Source organism: Gorilla gorilla, chromosome 2, assembly GCF_029281585.2.
Source record: "Gorilla gorilla gorilla isolate KB3781 chromosome 2, NHGRI_mGorGor1-v2.1_pri, whole genome shotgun sequence".
Classification (NCBI taxonomy): Eukaryota; Metazoa; Chordata; class Mammalia; order Primates; family Hominidae; genus Gorilla; species Gorilla gorilla.
Window position 1 is genome coordinate 38,091,905 of NC_086017.1, and position 19,457 is coordinate 38,111,361.

Sequence of the window (19,457 nt, forward strand, 5' to 3'; positions counted from 1 at the left end):
ACTTCTAACCTGCAATTGTGAGAAAATATTTCTATTGTTTAAGCTACCCAGACTGTGGCACTTCATTATGACCACCCTAGCAAATAATAGAAATGTCAACATGGACCTAAGTCCTTTTAAACCAGAGAAGGCACAAGCCATGCAAACTGGGTGCTAAATAATACAGCTCAGAAAGTAGGCAGGGCCACCAGGGACCCTTGATTAGTGATCTTCTGGCCGAGAACTACTTCTAAATCCTATCCTCTGGTAGAGATGAGGCGTCTAATATTCTTTCAAGTTTGATTCTTACTGACTCAAATTTGAAATCTCATTGATTTCAAGTTTGATTCTCATCTGTAGCAGAGCCAAGCTGCAGATGAAAAAAGTCTTTAATTCTGATGCTAAGAAGAGGCAGAAGCAAGCAGGGGCTGACTGATAATCTCAATTTCAAAAAATAACTAGCTGCATATCAACATATAGCATAAAGGAATGTTAGATCCAGTTCAGAATTGACTCAAAAATAATCAAGATATTTGTTTCTACTTGCACATTCCTTTGCCTTCACATGCAAAGAGAAATTCACTGTGGTTCAACTGCTGTTATTACCCTGCATTACTGCAAATTTCTCTGAACTGATCTTTCTGTTTCATTATCGCCACTGTTAGCCCCCAATAATGAGGATCAAGGCAGATCATTTTAGGCATGAATAGGCACATTGCCATGATTTTCTCATTTGTCTGTATACATTTGCCAAAAAAAGGAATTATCCAGAAATCTTGACTCTTTGTCTTAGTCTCCTAAATCCAATTTCAAAGGATAGATTCTTCCTTTGCAATTACTCTCACATCCATCCTTTTACATTTTTATATATCCCAGTTGAGGCTCTTTTCATATCTTGCCCAAACCAGTACAATAGCCTCCTTACTTTTCTGCTTGCCTTTTAGCTCTTTCCTCGCTGCCTAAATTCATCCTGCACAAAACTTTTATAAAACACCTTTAGAAAATTTTGACCACAATGCTCTTTTCCTATATATTAACCTTCAACAGATTCTGGCTGCTTATAGTAACACATTCAAACACACCTCTGTCTAGTGTTTAAGGCTGTGGAAATCTGGACTTTTCTAGCCAATGCATAACTGCCCTAGCTTCCCAAATCCTCAAATGCATTGAAGTAGTTTCAAGCATTGCCCACCACATGCCTGCCACACAGCCCCGTGCTTCCTGCCACACAGCCGGGTGCTTCCCACCCCTGTGCTTTTGTTCATATGATTCCATTCCTTAGCCTGCACTCTGCCATGCTCCACCATGCTCCTTCAAGAACAGTTCAAATCCCAGATGCTTTTGCTCTCATTTTTCTCCCAGCATGAGATGCCCTTTTTTCTGTCTACTCATTCTACCCATCTTTCAAGGCCGAGCATAACTTCTAACTTATCTCTGAAGTGTTTCCTAACGATTGCAGCATTCAATCCTTTGAGAAAGGCTTTTGGGGGGTCACCAGTTACCAGACGTTGCCTGAGCTCTAGGGATCACAACTGGGTAAGACACTGTTCCTAATTTCCAGGATGATGTCCTCTCCTCTTTCCTTGAGCTCCTTTTGCAGTTACTACCCAAAGAATTGCCTATTAATAATGCGATGCCTCAGGAAATTTCTTCTGTTTTTAATTGCCAATTACATTCGCTTAACTTAAAAAATGACTTATCTTCCCTAGGTATAGATTGTAAAGACTCAGTTTCCCCCCAAAGTATCTGGTTTAACATGGGAGTAAAGAGAGATATACTATTATGTATCAGGTATTGGGCTACCGTTTTTGCTAGTGCTTCTCCTGGTGTGATACGTCTAGCAGTTCATTCTATGGGGCACACAAAACCCATGATATTACAGATACTGCTGCTTAGGATAAGGCTAAAGTAAATAGTGCCTATTTAAGTGTTTTTAAAAAGTGAGTTGATTTAAAAACAAATGTTAAATAGTAATGTTTCAAGTAATAGCTATGGCAAAAATGGTAGAAGTGGCCCTTTAAAGTCTTTCAAATGCATTATATGATATCACGTATATTCCTCAGAACAACCTTGTAAATTGGAAACCAAAGTCCAGAAAAATGAAAGAACTTACTCAACTCACTAAGATAACAGATCAAACTTTCCTCCTTTACCATAATACCCTTTTGCATATAGAAAGATTTAGTTTAATACTGGAATATGGGTGTCTGACCTGTGTTTTCATACCCCATCTCCTCAAAAAGATTGCTTTAGCTTTCTAAATCAAATCCTTCACCTTCAGAACAATAAAAGAGGCACACCAGAGTCATTTTGGTGTATTTCTAAGCATATTTACAAAATATACAAGGAAAAGGACCTGATTCCCTGGCTGGGTGAGTGAAACGTTAATTCTTCACCTTGGCACCTCAACCTACAGCTGTAATAAGGGCCGTTATGCCCAAATAGGCTCTTAAACGGAAGACCTGCTGAGCAGAGACCCACTTTCCCAGCCCTGCTCAACTGCCTCAGCTTTTCTGCCAACTGACCAGGCGGAAGCAGCAGCAGGGGAGGAGGGACTGCAGGTAGGTGGGGAGGGGATCATTTTGAAAGCCCTGAATCCCTTGCAGGGAAGAAGCAGCTGCTCCTTGTTTTTCTAAACATCTGTCCCATCTGTCCCAGGCCGCACCTCACCCTTTGGTGGCTCGAGCCAGTTAAACGTGAATTTGACAAGGAAGCACTTCTGAAGGCTGGTTTGTGAGTGGAAATGAACCTAAGTGCCACCTAGAAAGTTTCTTCTATTGAGAAGAGGTGAGTAGTGGGTCTTCAGCGGGACGGCTATTACCTTCCTTCATTTTACTCTCACAAAACATACAGCTTTTACTGATAGAGGCAGGATTTGTAACATCACCCAAATCATACTGTACGTCCTGAGGATATTATTTCACAACATAGAGGTACTTCTAGAGCCCACATTTTAACGTCTAGGAGAGCCACAGTCTTTGATTTGAAGGAGAAATAACGATATTGCACACACCATATCACCTTTATGGTAGAACAAGCTGTGAACAACTAGTGCGTGTGGCGTTTATCACATTTAACAGCGTGTTGCTTTTATTTGTCTCCTCTGCCACACTGCTCCTTGAGAACAGGGACGTTATTTTTATTGTTATTTTCCCCTCGTATTCAGAACCGTGGCTGGAACTTGGCAGGCATGAAATAGACATTTATGAATGAATGAACGTTAACGAAGAAAAGAAAAGGAACTGAATGATTCATTTGGTTCTCCGAAGGAGGGTATGGGGGACGGGGCTCGGACTTTGACCCAGTCACCGAGTGAGGCACAGTCCCAAAGTCCTGCAGGTCCGCCTCCAGTCACTGCAGACCCAGGTCTGCAACCGGTACACAAACCTCCCGAAGTCAGGCTGCGCGCGTCCTGCACGGTCCCGCCCCAAAGGCACGCAGACACGCCCCCTTTCCTGGTCATTCCCCCTGCGAAGTCAGTTCCACTCTAGTTACAGGATTGGGGCGGGGCCAGAAGGGCGCAGGCGCAACGGGCGGCGGAAGTAGGAGCCTGGGAAGGAAGAGGGAACGGTTTCTGGCGGTGCTTTGCAAAGGGCCGCGTTTCTGTTGCGGGAAGCTCCCGGAGGTCGTACGTGCGTCCGAGCCCAGGCCCCTCCCTTCCACTCCCCTTCCTGCGTGCCCCGGAGCCGCCAAGCGGCTACGTTCTTCTCGGCCTGCCGAGATGGCGCTCGACCCCGCAGGTACCGGGGCGGGAAGCGGGGTTTGCCGAGGGGCCTCGCCCCGGGTCTCACGCCGCGGGCCGTGCGGGCTGGAGGCCGACCTGGGAAAGGTGCAGAGCTCTGGGTAGCATTGCTTCCTCCAGCGTCTCCTCATACCCGGCGGCTGCTTCACCCGGTCTTAGGTCATCTTCTCACTTGTTGGGGATTATGGTTATCTGAGGTTGCGTTTGTTGTCTAAAGTATCATCCATTGTGGTTTCCAACTTAACGCGACTAGTCTCTTCATTGTCACCCTCTTTTCGCCCCTTAAGGTCACAGATGCATTTAATGTATGCTGCAGACACTCTAGCCCCAGAAAAATTTGTATATTTGTTCTGGCGCACAGTTTTACATTTCTGTTTGGGAGTTCATGGACCCCGAGTTCATCCTTGTAACCCAACTTAAAAACATATTTCAAAGGATCCATCACTATGGCAGGAGTCAGTTTCTTTGGAAAGGATCTTCAAAATCTTGAATGTTGTTTTAATCTCCTTGCTTCCAGCCACTTCCGTTTGCAGCAATAGTTAACTTCCCCTCGAATTCCCGTCCTTGTGGAAGGTCGCCTGCAGTATCTTTGCGTTAGGCTATTTTTGCAAGGGAATAGATAACATTTTTGGAGGGAATGGTAGTTGGTCTAGTCCATTTCTTTCATTTTATGGATACAGAAAGTCAAAACGTTGAGAGGTAAATGGCGTCAAACTTGGGAGATTCAGAAATGGAAAATGCTCTTTTGGAGCCTTCAAGGAGCATGAAAAATATATGTAGCAAAGAAATAATGTTTTAATTGAACATGTTATTACCATGCTAAGTGTTCTCTATTACCCAACAATAATATGTGGTATGGTAGGTCCTTTTAGCTCCATTTTACAGATTAGGAAACTGAGGCGAAGAGAAGTTAAGTGACTAGTCCAGCAGGTAGATTAGGGAGTACTCTAATTTGAAGCATAGAGGAGTTCTGGAGCATAATGATCATATTCATTTTGGACTAGGTGGTTATGAAGCAGTTAGCAGTTGATCTGGGCTTTGAGGGATGGAATTTCCAGTGGTTGGAGCTGGAGAAGAGGCAGCCCTATGAGCAAAGGTTTAGATAGTAAGGTGCACTGTGCGATGCTTGGTTTCAGGATGACTACCATGATTTGGTTCTTGAGGGTAGAAGGGGTAGAGTGTAAGTGAGGGGTGAGTAAGGAAGGTTCAAGTTTAGGCCCATATAATTTATGGTATCTTTTTTTTTTTATTTTACTGAAATGGAGTCTCACTCTGTCGCCCAGGCTGGAGTGCAGTGGCACTATCTCGGCTCACTGCAACCTCCGCCTACTGGGTTCAAGCAATTCTCCCACCGCAGCCTCCTGAGTAGCTGGGATTACGGGCGCCCGCCACCACGCCCGGCTAATTTTTGTATTTTTAGTAGAGATGAAGTTTCGCCGTGTTCGCCATGCTGGTCTGGAACTCCTGACCTCAAGTGATCTGCCTGACTTGGCCTCCCAAAGTGCTGGGATTACAGGTGTGAGCCACCGCACCCAGCCTAATTATGGTACTTCTGAACTTGAAGTGACCTTTAAAGTAATCTCATACAGATGAGGAGACTGAGAATGAGAGAGGTTAAAGATTTCCATATATCTACACTTTTTGAATTTAGACAAGGAAATTTGGGAAAAAAATCTTCATACTTGCTCTCTTCACTTGTTTACCTTCCACTTACTCATAAGCCACTCCAATCTTGTGTTGTACCCAAGGCCACACAGCTAGTTGCTGGTAGAGTCAAGTCTGGTTAGAACCTAGGTAATTTCATTTCCAGTCCAGTGCTGTAGACCATGCCACCTTTTGAGTATTGATTAAACAAAGACTTGTTGAGTGTCTGGTATATGTCCCATATTGTTCTGGGCCCTAGGGAACAGTAGTACATAGGACAAACAAAATTCCTGCTCCCAATAAAGCTTATCTAGTGGTAGAAAAAGACAGTTAACACCCCCTTTTCCTCCTACACAGACACGTGCGTGGGCACACACACATACACACACACATTTTTACAGATTGTGATAAACATGAAGAAAATAATGTCATGTGGTAGATGGTGAAGAGATTAGTCAGTGAAGAGCTTTATGAGGAAGTGTCATTTGAATTGGAATCTGAGGGATGAGAGGAAGCTAGGCAGAGTGTGCTTGGCCGTCAAGTAGCAAATACTTAAAATATTTAACTTGAACGTGGGTCAGAGTGTGGAGGGGATCCATAAGGAAAGATATTGGGAAAGTAGGTAGTCGCTAAATGCCTAGATATTGCAGAGGCTGCAAGGCCTTAAAGGCTGGCTGTGATAATAAAGCATTTGGATTTTTTCTAATGGCATCAAATGCCTTTAGAATCTTTTAAAGAGGGCAGTAACATAATTTATGTGTTTATTACCCTCGCTACAGTGGTAGCATGCATTGTAGAGGGGTCAGGTCATAAGTGGAAGAAGGGAGACAGGTTAAGGGATGGGAGCAGTAGTCCAGGCCAAATATGTTTGTATCTTAGCCCAAGATGGTAATAGACAGATGGAAAGAAATATACAGCGTCATGAGGAGAAATTGACAGGACCTGTGGTTGCATTGAATAAGGATGGTGAGAGAAAGGGAGGAAACAGTGTCTGGGCACCATGGCTCATGCCCGTAATCCCAGTGCTTTGGGAGGCCGAGGCAGGCAGATCGCATGAGCTCAGGAGTTCGAGACCACCCTGGGCAACATGGTGAAAACCCATCTCTACTAAAATACAAAAAATTTAGCCAGGCATGGTGGCACACGCCTGTAGTCCCAGCTACTCGGGAGGCTGAGGAATGAGAATTTGAGCCTGGAAGGCAGCGGTTGCAGTGAGCCGAGGTTGCGCCACTGCACTCCAGCTTGGGCCACAGAGTGAGACTTTGTCTCAAAAAAAAAAAAAAAAAAGGAGGAAATAGGGATAATTCCAGTTTTTTTTTACGTCAGCAGCTGGGTGGAAGGTCGTGGTCAAATCTAACAATGTGATTATTGGAAACTTCATCAAAGGAAGGAGTGGAAGCAATGGAAAGTAAAAAAGTGGAGTCAGCAAGTAGGAAGATTTTTTTTTTTCCCTAAATTGTTTTGTCTGTTTAAATTCCAGAATAAAATGTATGGAAGCCAGTTTTTTTTTTTTTTTTAAATTTCATGTTTATTTGGTTCATATGTTGAAGCTTAGTTTCACATTTTGATGTTTTACTGCTTTGTACAGCCCACGATGGTATTTGCCCATATTGAGTAAGTGAATAATAGATACACCAAATGAGGTTCATTTAGCAAAATCTGTTTTCCTGTTGGTTTATTTTGTATTTTCTGTGATCTTCATAGAAGCTTGATTTTCATTTGGCAGCAACTTTTAATTAACTTTGTAGGGTCTCTGTTTTCCTTAAGAAACTGTGAACCCAGCGAAAAAATGCAGGTTACATGCTTATACATAGTTTAATTTGCATTATTTTCCTTTTTTTGTTAATGTAGCAGTAATAACAGCAATCTTTGCTTATTGCCATGTTCCGGACAAATTTTCAGACATGATTATATTCTCAGATGATGGCCCATAGGAACCTGCACCTGATAAATTTGATTTTTCACTTTCTCTATCAACTAAAGTAATTCCTTTCTCCCTTCTTTGACCTTTCCCCTTTTTAGTTAGGTTCTCTTCCCTCTGTCAACATAGATTCATTCTCTACTTATGCAGGATGGGGCATGGCAGCCTAAGGGAAGTTTCCTTAATCAGGTGTGTGTGTGTCCCTGTGTCCTTCTATTGCTGTTTTCTTCCGGGAACCTAATAAAAGGAGGAAGATGGGACAGAGATAGGGCTTAGGGGGTGGAAAGTGGGTTCAAGAATTTCATGACATTCCATGAGAAGGTGTTTAAGGTATATGTGTCTTGGGAGGATTTAATTATGGATGTTCTTGGAACATTTGGGTTGCAGTACTCCAAGTTGGGGTTCTTTCAGTGGTTCCTGTGGGAATGTAGGTAAATTACCTTTAGGGGTACAGGAACAGTACTAGCCCTTACATTTACTAGAAAATTTTAGTTTTTAAGTTAGACATCTAAACAAACTTGAAGAATCTTTTTTGAGCATTGTATGTTTAATATGTAAAAGGTTGTGGAGTTGATTAGAAAAATTTTTTATTTTTTTTAGTGATGGGGTTTCACCATTTTGCTTAGGCTGCACTTGAACTCCTTGCTCAGGAGCACTTGAACTCCTGGGCTCAAGTAATCTGCTCACCTCGGCCTCCCAAAGTGCTGGGATTATAGGCATAAGCCACCATGCCTGGCCTATAAGAAAAATTTTGATTTTATTATTGACCCCATATCTCTAGAGTATCTTCTTAGACATAAATTACGTTGGTGGCTCAGAACAACAAAAAAAAAGACCTAACATCTACATTTTGTATATTTATAAATTAAAAGCATATTTGCCATAGAAAATACATTATTTTTGTCTCATCGGATTAACAACTCTCTGATGGTTGCTCTGTGAAATATGAAAAATACAGGCTTAAGCAAAGACAATAAGAAAGAAGAATTGAGATCAAAGAGGAGTGTGTGCCATGGCAGTGGGGTGGGAGTTGGGATTTCAGTTTTGAAGCATGAAATGATCTGTAAACCATTTCAAGGATTTTGAATTTTATACTAAGAACAATGGGAAGACACTGCAAGTTTTTAGGTAACGGAGTGACAAACAGAACTCTCCTTATTTTGTGTTGAACTGACTTTTGTTTAGATCAAGAATAACCTTGATCTCAGCCACATACTGCGTACATGATGTGTCTTTCCAGAGTATCCCATCTGGAGGTACATGGGTATCTGTCTCTCGTAGGTGATGTTAATTTTGATTACCCACTCAAGGTTTTGCCCTGTTTTGTTGCCGTATTTTCTCTGTTTTGCAATTAGTAACTAATCTGTGGGAAGGTTAAGACCTTGTAAATATTTGCTTCTCATCAAATATTTCTCTTTGATTTGGGGTCCATTGATTTTTTTTTTTTTATCTGATTCAGTCTTTCCCATAATGGTGGCAAAATAATGATTTTCTACCTCCAGCACACTCCCTTCACATTTACTAGATGGTTGTTGACATTTTACTTTAAGCAAGAGATTGCTTTGATTTTCATTGATTTATGAATTTATTATTGGTATTTTTGGTAAGGACTCATGAACTGCTGTATTTTCAATGGTTTGTACTCTGTTAATGTACATAAGTATTTTTTGTGTTCAAATTTCCCCAGATTTGGCCAGAGTTCCCTTTAAGCTAGCTTCTGGACCTTTGTCATATGCTCTCACCATTTTTTTGAGCATTTCCTTTTTATTCCCTCACACAAGATATCACTGCTTCATCTTGTACCTACCCTGGCCAATCCATACAATTAGTTATTTCTCTGAGAAGCCCTGGTTCCTTTTATTTGGGCACAGTATTAGAGAGTAAGAGCTGGTCACTAGAACTGCATGTAACTTGGGTGGTTTATTAATAGGTTGCCTTTAGGAAAAGAAAAAAAAAACCCTTAAGAGAGTAAGGAAAATAGGAGAGGGGAGGGGAAAAATCTGAGCAAGGATGTTGTTTCAGGTCTTAACCTAATCAGCTCTGGTGTACCACGTGGTACATACAGTTTATTGTGCCTTGGAGGCAAGGGAGCTGGGCTTTCATGCCATTTTTCAGTCATTGGTTACTGTAGTAGTTGGGAGAGGGACAGCAGCAAGGAAAACAGCAAAGGGCTACCATGGCCGGGGGCAGTCCTGAGAAGGTTGCAGATATGAATGCTCCAACATTCTCTGCTGCAGGAGGGATACCAGCTCTATCCTAAAAATAATTTATCTGAATCTATTAGGAATCTTAGTTGGATAGTAAGAGTTTTGATAGTAGTGAGAGTTCAGATAGTGACAGGTCAGATAGGAATGGGTACTTGCATACATGTATACATACACACAGGTGTGTGTACTGCATCCAGTAAAGTGTCACAGGTTGTGGTTAACAAGTTTGGATAACACTGGCTTAAGATATACCTAAGGTAGGCTAAGCTGTACTTTTTTTTTTTTTTGTCTTCTAGGCCATTGTACATGCTGTTCTCTCTAGAATTTCCCCCATCTTCCCTATCCCCAAGTCTACTGAATTCTTGTTCATTTTTCACAACTCAATTTAAAATCAGTTTCTTAGGAGACTTTTCCTGATTGCCACCACGTCCAGTTAAACATTTTTTTTTTAAGGTTTAGGATTAAAAACGCCACCAAAATATCATATAACCTATGTATAGAGTTGTTTTCCTTTTAGATATAAAGTCCTTTTCTTTGACGAATAAAAGGAAACCTATAGATGTGATGCGCCTATATGTAACAAATAATTGGAGAAAAAAAGAAAAACATGATTTGAAGAATGGGAATGTTCTACCTGTGTAATAAATAGTAAATATTTTTCATATGAATCCACCTCTTTAAATTCATTAGAGACTAGATAAAAGGATAGGTCAGTTAATTTCACCTAGATTATAGAAGATTGGCCACCTCCTCCCAGGGAGGTAGTGTACTGTTGTGGAATCAACACCGAATTTGGGAGTTAGTAAGACTGACTTATTGTCTCAGACTTTGTCATTAACCTGTCCTTAATGACATAATATGAGGTTTGAGGATGAGAAGTAGGGAAAGAGAGGTATCAGGTAATTGCTAAGGTTGCTTCAAGCCTTGAACTTTTATGATTCTAAATATTAATACTTGTCATAGGTCTCAAGGGGTTCTTGACTCCACACAGAAATAAATTCAAGTTTATGTCTTGTTGCCTGGATTAGTATCTTTTTTAATTTTTTGTTTGGGGTGTTAAAATCATATGTGTAAAATTCTGTAGATGTCAAAAATATGAGAAGTATTACCTTGTACTTGATATAAGTGGACCAAACAAAATTGTGCCCAAATAAAACTATTGATACCCAAGTTAACATTCTCCCCGACAATCCTCTATTCTATTTTTGCATTTTTTCTTTTTTTTTGAGACAGAGTCTCGCTCTGTTGCCCAGGCTGGAGTGCAGTGGCGTGATCTCAGCTCACTGCAAGCTCTGCCTCCTGGGTTCGTGCCATTCTTCTGCCTCAGCCTCCTAATTAGCTGGGACTACAGGCGCCCACCACCATGTCCGGCTAATTTTTTTGTATTTTTAGTAGAGACGGGGTTTCACTGTGTTAGCCAGGATGGTCTCGATCTCCTGACCTTGTGATCTGCCCACCTCAGCCTCCCAAAGTGCTGGGATTACAGGCGTGAGCCACCTCGCCCAGCCTATTTTTGCATTTTTAAGTAAGAAGATTGAAGGAAAAAATTGCTAAGAATGTGGTGTTTACCATCCTGCATTGTGTTTTGCTAAAGAACTGTTACTGGGAGATTCTTACAGATCAAAAGATATGTTAATTACCTAAACATGACTAATTGGAATGTAGAGTATCACATGTTTATGCTGCAGAATAAGGAACCTTGCTTGACTGATTCATTATTGTATACACAATCCCTGGTGTGGTGATTGGTACATAATAGGTACATACGTATTTGTTTACAGTGTATCTGTAACTATCAAATACTAAAACTCTTTTAAATATACGTGTCATTTGTTAAACAGTTAAAACAATTTTATTGCATATTTACCATATGCTAGGAGTTAGAGAGAATTACAAAGATGAGTTAGACGTGGTCTCTGACCTCATTAAAGTTAACTTTTACTTGCAGTAGTTCTCAGTCTAGCTGCATATTATAATTATTTGGGGAGCCTTAAAAAATATCAATGCCTGGCTTTTACCCCAGCATTTCTGATTTAACTGGTCTGGGGTGGGGCCCAAGCATTAAGAATTTTGTACAGCCCTCTCAGGTGGTTCTTTGGTACAGCCAGGGTTGAGAGCTTCTGGTACCAAAATCTGTCTTAGTCTACTCAGGCTGCCATAACAAAATCCCATAGACTCACTTGAGTGACCCACACAACATAGACTGGGTGGCTTAAAAAATGTACATTAATTTTTTTACTATTCTGGAGGCTAGGAAGTTCAAGACCAAGATGCAAGGAGATCTGGTTGCTGACAAGGACTCTCTTCCTGACTTGCAGATGGCTGCCTTCTCCCTGTGTGTTTACATGGCAGTGAGCGGGGAGGGATGGGGGAAGAGGAGGTTGAGGGAGGAGGAGGAGAGAACGAGAAGGAGAGAGAGCCCTCTGCTTCTTATGAGGCCACTAATCCTATCGAATTAAGGCCTCACCTTTATGACCGCATTTGACCTTAATTACCTCCCAAAAGCACTGTCTCCGCATACAGTCACATTGAGGGTTAGTGATTCAACATATGAATTTGGAGAATGGTAAACACAATTCAACTCATGCCAACCACTGATCTAGCAGGAGAAGATTGGATATATAGTGTGATGTGATGTGTTTAAGTCCAGGTGTGATTATAGCAACAGAACGAGTGCAGGCAAAATCTTGGGGTTAGAGAAAGGAGAAATCACTTTTTAGTGCTGGAGGTCAGGAAGAACTTTGGGATGGAGAAATGTTGAATTGGGTTTTAAATAAGTAAACTTTGATAACAAAAAATAAGAGGTAGAAGATGGAACATAAAGACTGAGATTGAACTACAGTTTGGCTTTACCTGTTACTTGCTGGGTAATGCTGCAAGATTGCTTTGAGCTTTCTGAGTCTTAGTTTCTTTTTATCTGCTTCTAAATGAGATGATGTTTGTAAACCAGTTCCATCCACCACCCTTTTCTTCTTTCTGTAAATATTTATCGTGTTGCTTCTGTGTACTATATAACTATAAGCTGATTTTTCAGGTAAGAAGGGTAACATAACCACTAGGTTGGCAAAATGAAGGTTTACATTGTGGGAAATTTAAGTTGGAATTGAGCTGCTGGTGGGACTTAGAAACCACCAGTAGATAGTTGAAAATGTGGGAAGTTGGAGATGGAGATGAGCACTGAGAACTCAGTATCATAAACACTATCTTTAAAGGTGGAACCTTGTGGGATTGCCCCAGGAGGATTAAGTACAGATATTACCTTGAAAGTGTGTATAGTTCTAGTATTGTTACCATTGGTCAGGATATTTTTGAAACTCCTTTAAGGTTTCCCTTTGGATTCTTCAGTACACTCGTCTTAATATCCTCATTTTGGCAAATCTTTGTTCTGAAAGTTAATTTGAATTTCAGCCAAAGTTTAACCAGAGACAGTCTGGTGAAGGTGATAGACGATCATCCTGGGAAATGCTGCCTCTTCCCTTGTCTCAGTTTGTTTTGTGTTGCTATAAATGAATACCTTAGGATGAGTAATTTATAAAGAAAGAAGTGTATTTAGCTCACAGTTCTGCAAGCTGTAGGAAGCATGGTGTCTGCTTGGCTTCTGATGAGAACATTTATGCTGTGTCAGAACATGGCAGAGAAGATCAAAGGGGAAGCGGGCATGTGTGAAGAGGGACCAAACGTGAGAGGTGTCCTGACTTTTACAACAATCCAGTCTCTTTGGAACTAGTCATTTTCTCTGAGAACCAGCCCCCTCTGAAGAACTAGTCCACTCCAGCAAGAGCAGGAATTCATTACTGCTAGAAGGGCACAAAGCTGTTCATGAGACATCTGCCCTCATGTCCCAAACACATCCCACTAGGGACCACCTCCTTACACTGCCACACTGGGGATCAAATTTCAGCATGAGATTTGGTGGGGACAAACCATATCCAAACCATATTGCTCCCACCCCAAAAAAGTTATATTATGGAACTGGTTTTCATGTTTACTTCAGATTAGCTCTGAAGCCATACCAAGAAAGATGATGTGATTTGAGCAAAGGCTGAGTCTTTGAAATAAGTGAAAAACCCTTCAATATAAAAATAATTCTATCCCATTATCAAAGTATTATATTTTCTTTATAGGAATTCTATGAAATATTGTAAGATGAAAGAAGAACCGGTAGTAACATGGTGGAGAGAGGCTTGAGGAACATTCATAGGATTGAGAATATTACACAATCTTCTAGATTTATATGAGAAAAAAAGTAAATCAGGCAATGTATTGCTAAGAAGGCCACAGGTATGCTGTCATTTATTACTTTCTCAAATGTCTGCTCCTGTCCCATAACACTGCTGATTTTCTGCCGGATATCAGTGGGAAATTGTGCTTGCAGGCGCAAAGACAGTCTTGAAGTTTTACCAAATAAAGTAAATGTGAAACTTGTTCATTTAAGAAATTATGGCCACAATGGCGGTTGTAACACAGTTCTAAAATTGGCATGTCTTATTGCATAAGTTAATTTCCTGCTTTGGTATACTTTTAAATATGTTGTCCCTTTCTGGCCTCCTCTTGGTTAAAGCAGTGTGGGTGGAAGAGGAACTTTTCACACCTAGCAATCTGCAGAATCTGAGGTCCAAGAAATAGGTGCTATTGGGAAATGGGCACATCTAGTGTGAACAAGGTGGTTAATTAACAGTGAAAGCTGATAGGACAGAGAAGCTCAGATGAAGCATACTATTGTGGGATATGGGTGTTACTTGACCCAGAAGCTAAGCAGAAATAGGCACATCTACCTCACTGATGTACTTTCCGTATTTTGTAAGCGTTTGAGCTTATACAAAATTAGATTGTTAGTGGCTGACCTAATATTTGATGTTTATTCTCTTTGAATATGTTTTTCAGCCAGCTGACAAATTGCTCCTCTTGCTTTTAAAAATATTTTTTTCCCATGGTAGGAAGCAGAATCAGAATTCCCTTTGATTTTACTTTCTGATAAAAAATTGAGAACTGAATTTTCAAATTTTGCTGGTTCAAATGGTGCTTCTGAAACACAAACTTACTGTCTAAAGGTTGTTTCCCTGCTTCAGCATAACTGTGGAAGCTCATTTAGCCTTGTTTGCTTAAGTCTCCTAAGGCCCCCACTCCATGTGCATGGTGGTGTCATTGAAGGTTTAGAGCCTGGGTTACATGATCTTGGCATTGGCACTTTATTAGAAGCTTGGGTCATTTCACCTCTGTGAGCCTCCACTTCTTTATCTGCAAAATGAAATCAAAATACTTACCTGAGAGAACTGTTATGAAGACTGTATGTATTCATTGCCCTCATCTTCAGGTTTCACAGACAGGCAGGCTGGAGCATTGCGGGGAAGAAAACATCTCTCCTACTCTTGATTTCCCTTTTTGTTTTTGTTTTGTCAGTTCTAGTATGGCTTGAAGGAAAGAAGGTGAATTTTCCTATTTTAAGATGTCTCTTCGTCTACCCTTCCTCATTTTACTCTGTCGTTATAGCAAGAAGGTATGAACAAACTGGCAAGAGGAATATCTGGTCATGAGCATACATATCTTTTTGCTGTTGAGAAAAACTGGAGTCTGCCTAGATTCCTGGTGTGAAGCACTTAGTGAGAACTAACAATTGAGAACTCTGGTCTCATTGTATTGTATATCATGCCTTCTTCCTGGGGCTCTGCCTTTTGAGGCTCTTCATAGCTAGTAAAGAAGAGGGACCAGTCGGACGTGGCAGCTCACTCCTGTAATCCCAGCATTGGGGAGGCTGAAGTGGGTGGATCGCTTGAGTCCAGGAGTTTGAGACCAGCCTGGGAAACATAGTGAGATCCCATCTCTATAAAATACACATAAAAAAATTAGCTTGATGTGGTGGTGTGTGCCTGTGTTTCCAACTACTTGGGAGGCTGAGATAGGAGGATCACTTAAACCTGGGAGGTAGAAGCTGCAGTGAGCTGTGATCACGCCATTGCGCCTATCCTGGGTGACAGAGTAGTATTCTGTCTCAAAAAACCCCCAAAAAACTCCCCCCAAAAAGCTAAACAAACAAAGAAGAGGGATCCAAATATAGAAACTATTGCTAATGAGAACACTGTTGCAAGTTTATTACAAGCATTTTTCATGTTTTTCCTACAGAGTAAACAGTAGCACCAAACTGTCTTCAGGAGCAAGTAAGTGTTAACTAGTAAATTTTTAAAAAAGTGGCATTACCTAAGTAAGTATCAAATTAGTTAAATTAGAATGTTTTCATTATTGAAAAGGCATAACTTGCCCTTCATATATCACATTCTTTGCTATTAAGGACTCTGTAATATTCTTATTTGCTTCACTGTTGTCTTGGTGGATTCATAGCAAGTGCTGTTGTCAGTAGCCTTATAATCTAGCACTGCCATATTGCAAGAACACATGAGCCCCAAAGCAAAATATGAGCTAACAAATTCAGCCAGTGAAAAAGGTGAAAATTGACTTCCAGGTGATGATAGAATGTTGAGAAGTTAGAGCTTTGGAAATTTTCCGTGGTGGTGTTATCCTGATTCTTTAATTCAGTATAAATTTATGTGACTATACAGTAGCAAACTTTCAAAATTTAATTTTTAGTTTTGCAACCTCTGTACAAATGTATAACATATATACACCAGATTGAGATTAAGAGAATCATTTTGTAATATTGTGAATAAAAATTGCCATATCTATAATATTCGTAATGTTGAAGATAGCTTTTTCAAAAATTATAATTAAATCATTGATATTTAGTGGCTGGTATGCTATCAAGTGGGAAAATCTTTAGTAGAATTTTCATATTTTTAATACTGTCATTTCTGATTTAATACCAAGAATTTGGAAAATTGAAATCAATATTAATACAATTCTGGAATTATTTATTTGCCCTAGGAAGTTTTAGAAGAATGATCAGATGTCTTGACAAGCCATTTTAAAAATGTGTTTGATAGGAATATTATAGCTTAGAATTCATAATGTAGGTAAATTTCTGTTATAATTTATTTTTGGAAAAATGGTTTGATATTACAAATCTATGTCTGTATTCAAGGAATTGATTCAAAATAATATTGCCTTAGTTATTTAAGACCATTGGAAGATTTATAGAGCAAATAGAAGATTCATCAGGATGCATTATGAATAAGTTGTATAGATGAAAATTATATATGTGAAAAAAAGTAACAATTTGAAATTAATTTTGTAAATAGATCAGTATAATCCAATGTCTTCTAATCTGTTTAATAATAACACTGAATAGTTACTGATGTCTAGTTATGATTTATTCTGTAGGCAAGGCAAAAAGGAATTTGTGGAGATAGTCTCAGTTTTCTTTTCTCTGTAAGTAAGCATCAGCTTTCCACTCTACAAGATGTGTCACACAGTCCCTTCAAATTCCACAGGTCCACAACTGAATTTCTCTCTTACCTGATCCTTCTTTTGTATTCCCTATCTCAATAAATGGTCATATCCTTTTACTTGAGGCCAGAAAACTAGGAGTCCTCCTTGAATCATCCCTTTCCCTCATCCCCTTTAGGCACCATCAAGCTTATAGGACCTCCCTCTGAATTTGTCCTTTTCTCTCCATCCATGCTTCCATTTCCTTCTCAGTGCTTTGTTTTGTTTCCTCTTTTTTTTTTTTTTTTTTTTTTTGAGACAGAGTCTCGCTCTGTCTCCTAGGCTGGAGTGCAGTGGCGTGATCTCGGCTCACTGCAACCTCCGCCTCCCGGGTTCAAGCAATTCTCTTGCCTTAGCCTCCTGAGAAGCTGGGACTATAGATGCGCGCCACCATGCCTGGGTGATTTTTGTAGTTTTTTTTCACTAGAGACAGAGTTTCATCATATTGGCCAGGCTGGTCTTGAACTCCTGCCCTCAAGTGAGCCGCCTGCTTCAGCCTCCCAAAGTGCTGGGATTACAGGCGTGAACCACTGTGCCCGGCCTGTTTCCGGTAGCTTCTGGCAAAGCTAAGGAAAAAGAGAATGTGTTAATAAATGATACAGCAAAGAGTTCAGCAAATTATGACCTATGGGCTAAATCTGGAAAGGCCTATAAGCTAGGAACGGTTAGTAACATTTTTGAAACGCTGTTAAAAAAAATGTATATATATACATGTACATACACACACACACACACACACGCGCACGCGCGACAGAGATGATATGTAAAGCTTAAAATATTTATACTCTGGTTCTTAACAGAAATAGTTTGTCTACCTTTACATAGGCAATGAAAATTAGAATACAACCACAGGTGTTGTAAAGAGAAAAAAAATCATGTGAACACCTTCATATCATTTTTTTGTTTGAAAATTTAGGCAAAATAGATAGTGTCATTAAGAAATATAATTTTGCTAAAACTTCAGCTGACTCTAGAATTAGTAAAAAGCCCTTACAAAATTGAAACAATAGTTACAATTCTCTTTGTGCCTGTGTGTCTTACACATGCACACATACATACACCAAAACGCAAGCCCTGATAGGTTGTGTATTGGTCAGGATTCCACCATGGAAATAATCAGTAGGAGAAAAAACATATATATATATCTTAAGATGGGTATATAGATATACACACATATGCATATATGTGTGTGTGTGTATATATATATATATATATATATATACGTATACGTGTTAAGAGATCTTGCAAGAAATTGGTTTATGTGATTGTAGGGACCAGTTGGGCAAATCTGAAATGCACAGGGCAGGCTGTCAGGAAGGGCAGGCTTGGAATTCTTGATCTTGAGCTGAAGCTGCAGTCAGCAAGTGTAATTCTTCAGGAAAACCTCAATTCAACTCTTAAGGCCTTTGAACTGATTGTATTAGACCCACCCAAATTATCTTTGATAATCTTCTTTATGTGAATCTGCAAAATACCTTCACAGCATCACCTGAATTAATGTTTGCGTGAATAACTGGGGGCTATAACCCAGCCGAACTGACAAATAAAACTGACCATCACAGGTGGTTTTTAACAAACTTTCAAGGAACTGAGAATAATCTTTGTTTTATACACAATGTTCTAGATAATATAAAGGGAGAGGAAGGTCCCTAATTTATTGTTTAAATAATGCAACTTTAACACCAAAACAATGCAAAGATAAGGGAGGAGAGTCATAGGCAAACACCGACATGGTGACAACTTGAAAAGATTTTAAACAAAATTTGAGCATCCAAGACAGAGGTCTTGCTAGTTACTACTTAACCACTTTTCTTTTTTTTTTTTTTTTTTTTTTTTGAGACGGAGTCTTGCTTTGTCGCCCAGGCTGGAGTGCAGTGGCGCGATCTCGGCTCACTGCAAGCTCCACCTCCCGGGTTCACGCCATTCTCCTGCTTCAGCCTCCCGAGTAGCTGGGACTACAGGCGCCCACTACCACGCCCGGCTAATTTTTTGTATTTTTAGTAGAGACAGGGTTTCACCGTGTTAGCCAGGATGGTCTCGATCTCCTGACCTCGTGATCCGCCCGCCTCGGCCTCCCAAAGTGCTGGGATTACAGGCGTGAGCCACCGTGCCCGGCCAACCACTTTTCTAAAGGATGTAGCCAGCAAGAATTAAAAAAGAGGATGCAAAACTGTTTCTGTGATTGTCTACATAGAAATTGGAAGAGAATCTATTGTCAAAATATTAAAATTGAGAGAGGTTTTATTGATTATAAGGACAACATAAAAAATCAATTGAATCTAAACACTAGCAGTAAATAATTACAACAGGTTATTTATGGAAAGATATATTTACTAATAGAAATCTAATGAAAGATGAACAGTAACTTTAAGGAGAAAATTATGAATCTTTTTGTCTACTTAGTAACCTAATTTCTAATAGTTATGTGTTGAAATCTCCCACTATGAGTGCAGATTTCTATAATTTTTTAAGCTAATCGATTTTAAATTGAGGTAAAATATACAGTGAAATTTACAGATCTTAAATGAGTTTTCATAAATGTATATACCCTAATTAAGACATTTTTCAGAGAGTACCTTTTCAGCTC

At 40.0% G+C, this 19,457-nt stretch overlaps 1 protein-coding gene across 10 annotated transcripts in view; it reads left to right on the forward strand.

The window, feature by feature from the left end:
• The first annotated feature begins 3,474 nt into the window (after positions 1-3,474).
• The window catches only part of CMC1 (C-X9-C motif containing 1), a 78,348-nt gene continuing 62,365 nt past the window's right edge, over positions 3,475-19,457 (forward strand). Inside the window, exons 1-4 of one of the 10 annotated variants that reach the window (XM_055383246.2) lie at positions 3,492-3,719; positions 13,618-13,774; positions 14,894-14,990; positions 15,614-15,648. Coding sequence is in view for 3 of the 10 variants with exons in the window: in XM_004033782.4 (XP_004033830.1) it covers positions 3,701-3,719 (19 nt within the window). In the remaining 7 variants the exon portion in view is untranslated. Of the gene's footprint in view, positions 3,720-13,617; positions 13,775-14,893; positions 14,991-15,613; positions 15,649-19,457 lie in introns of all 10 variants that reach the window. The other 9 variants (XM_055383248.2, XM_019024239.3, XM_055383247.2 and 6 more) reach the window with 9 other exon arrangements.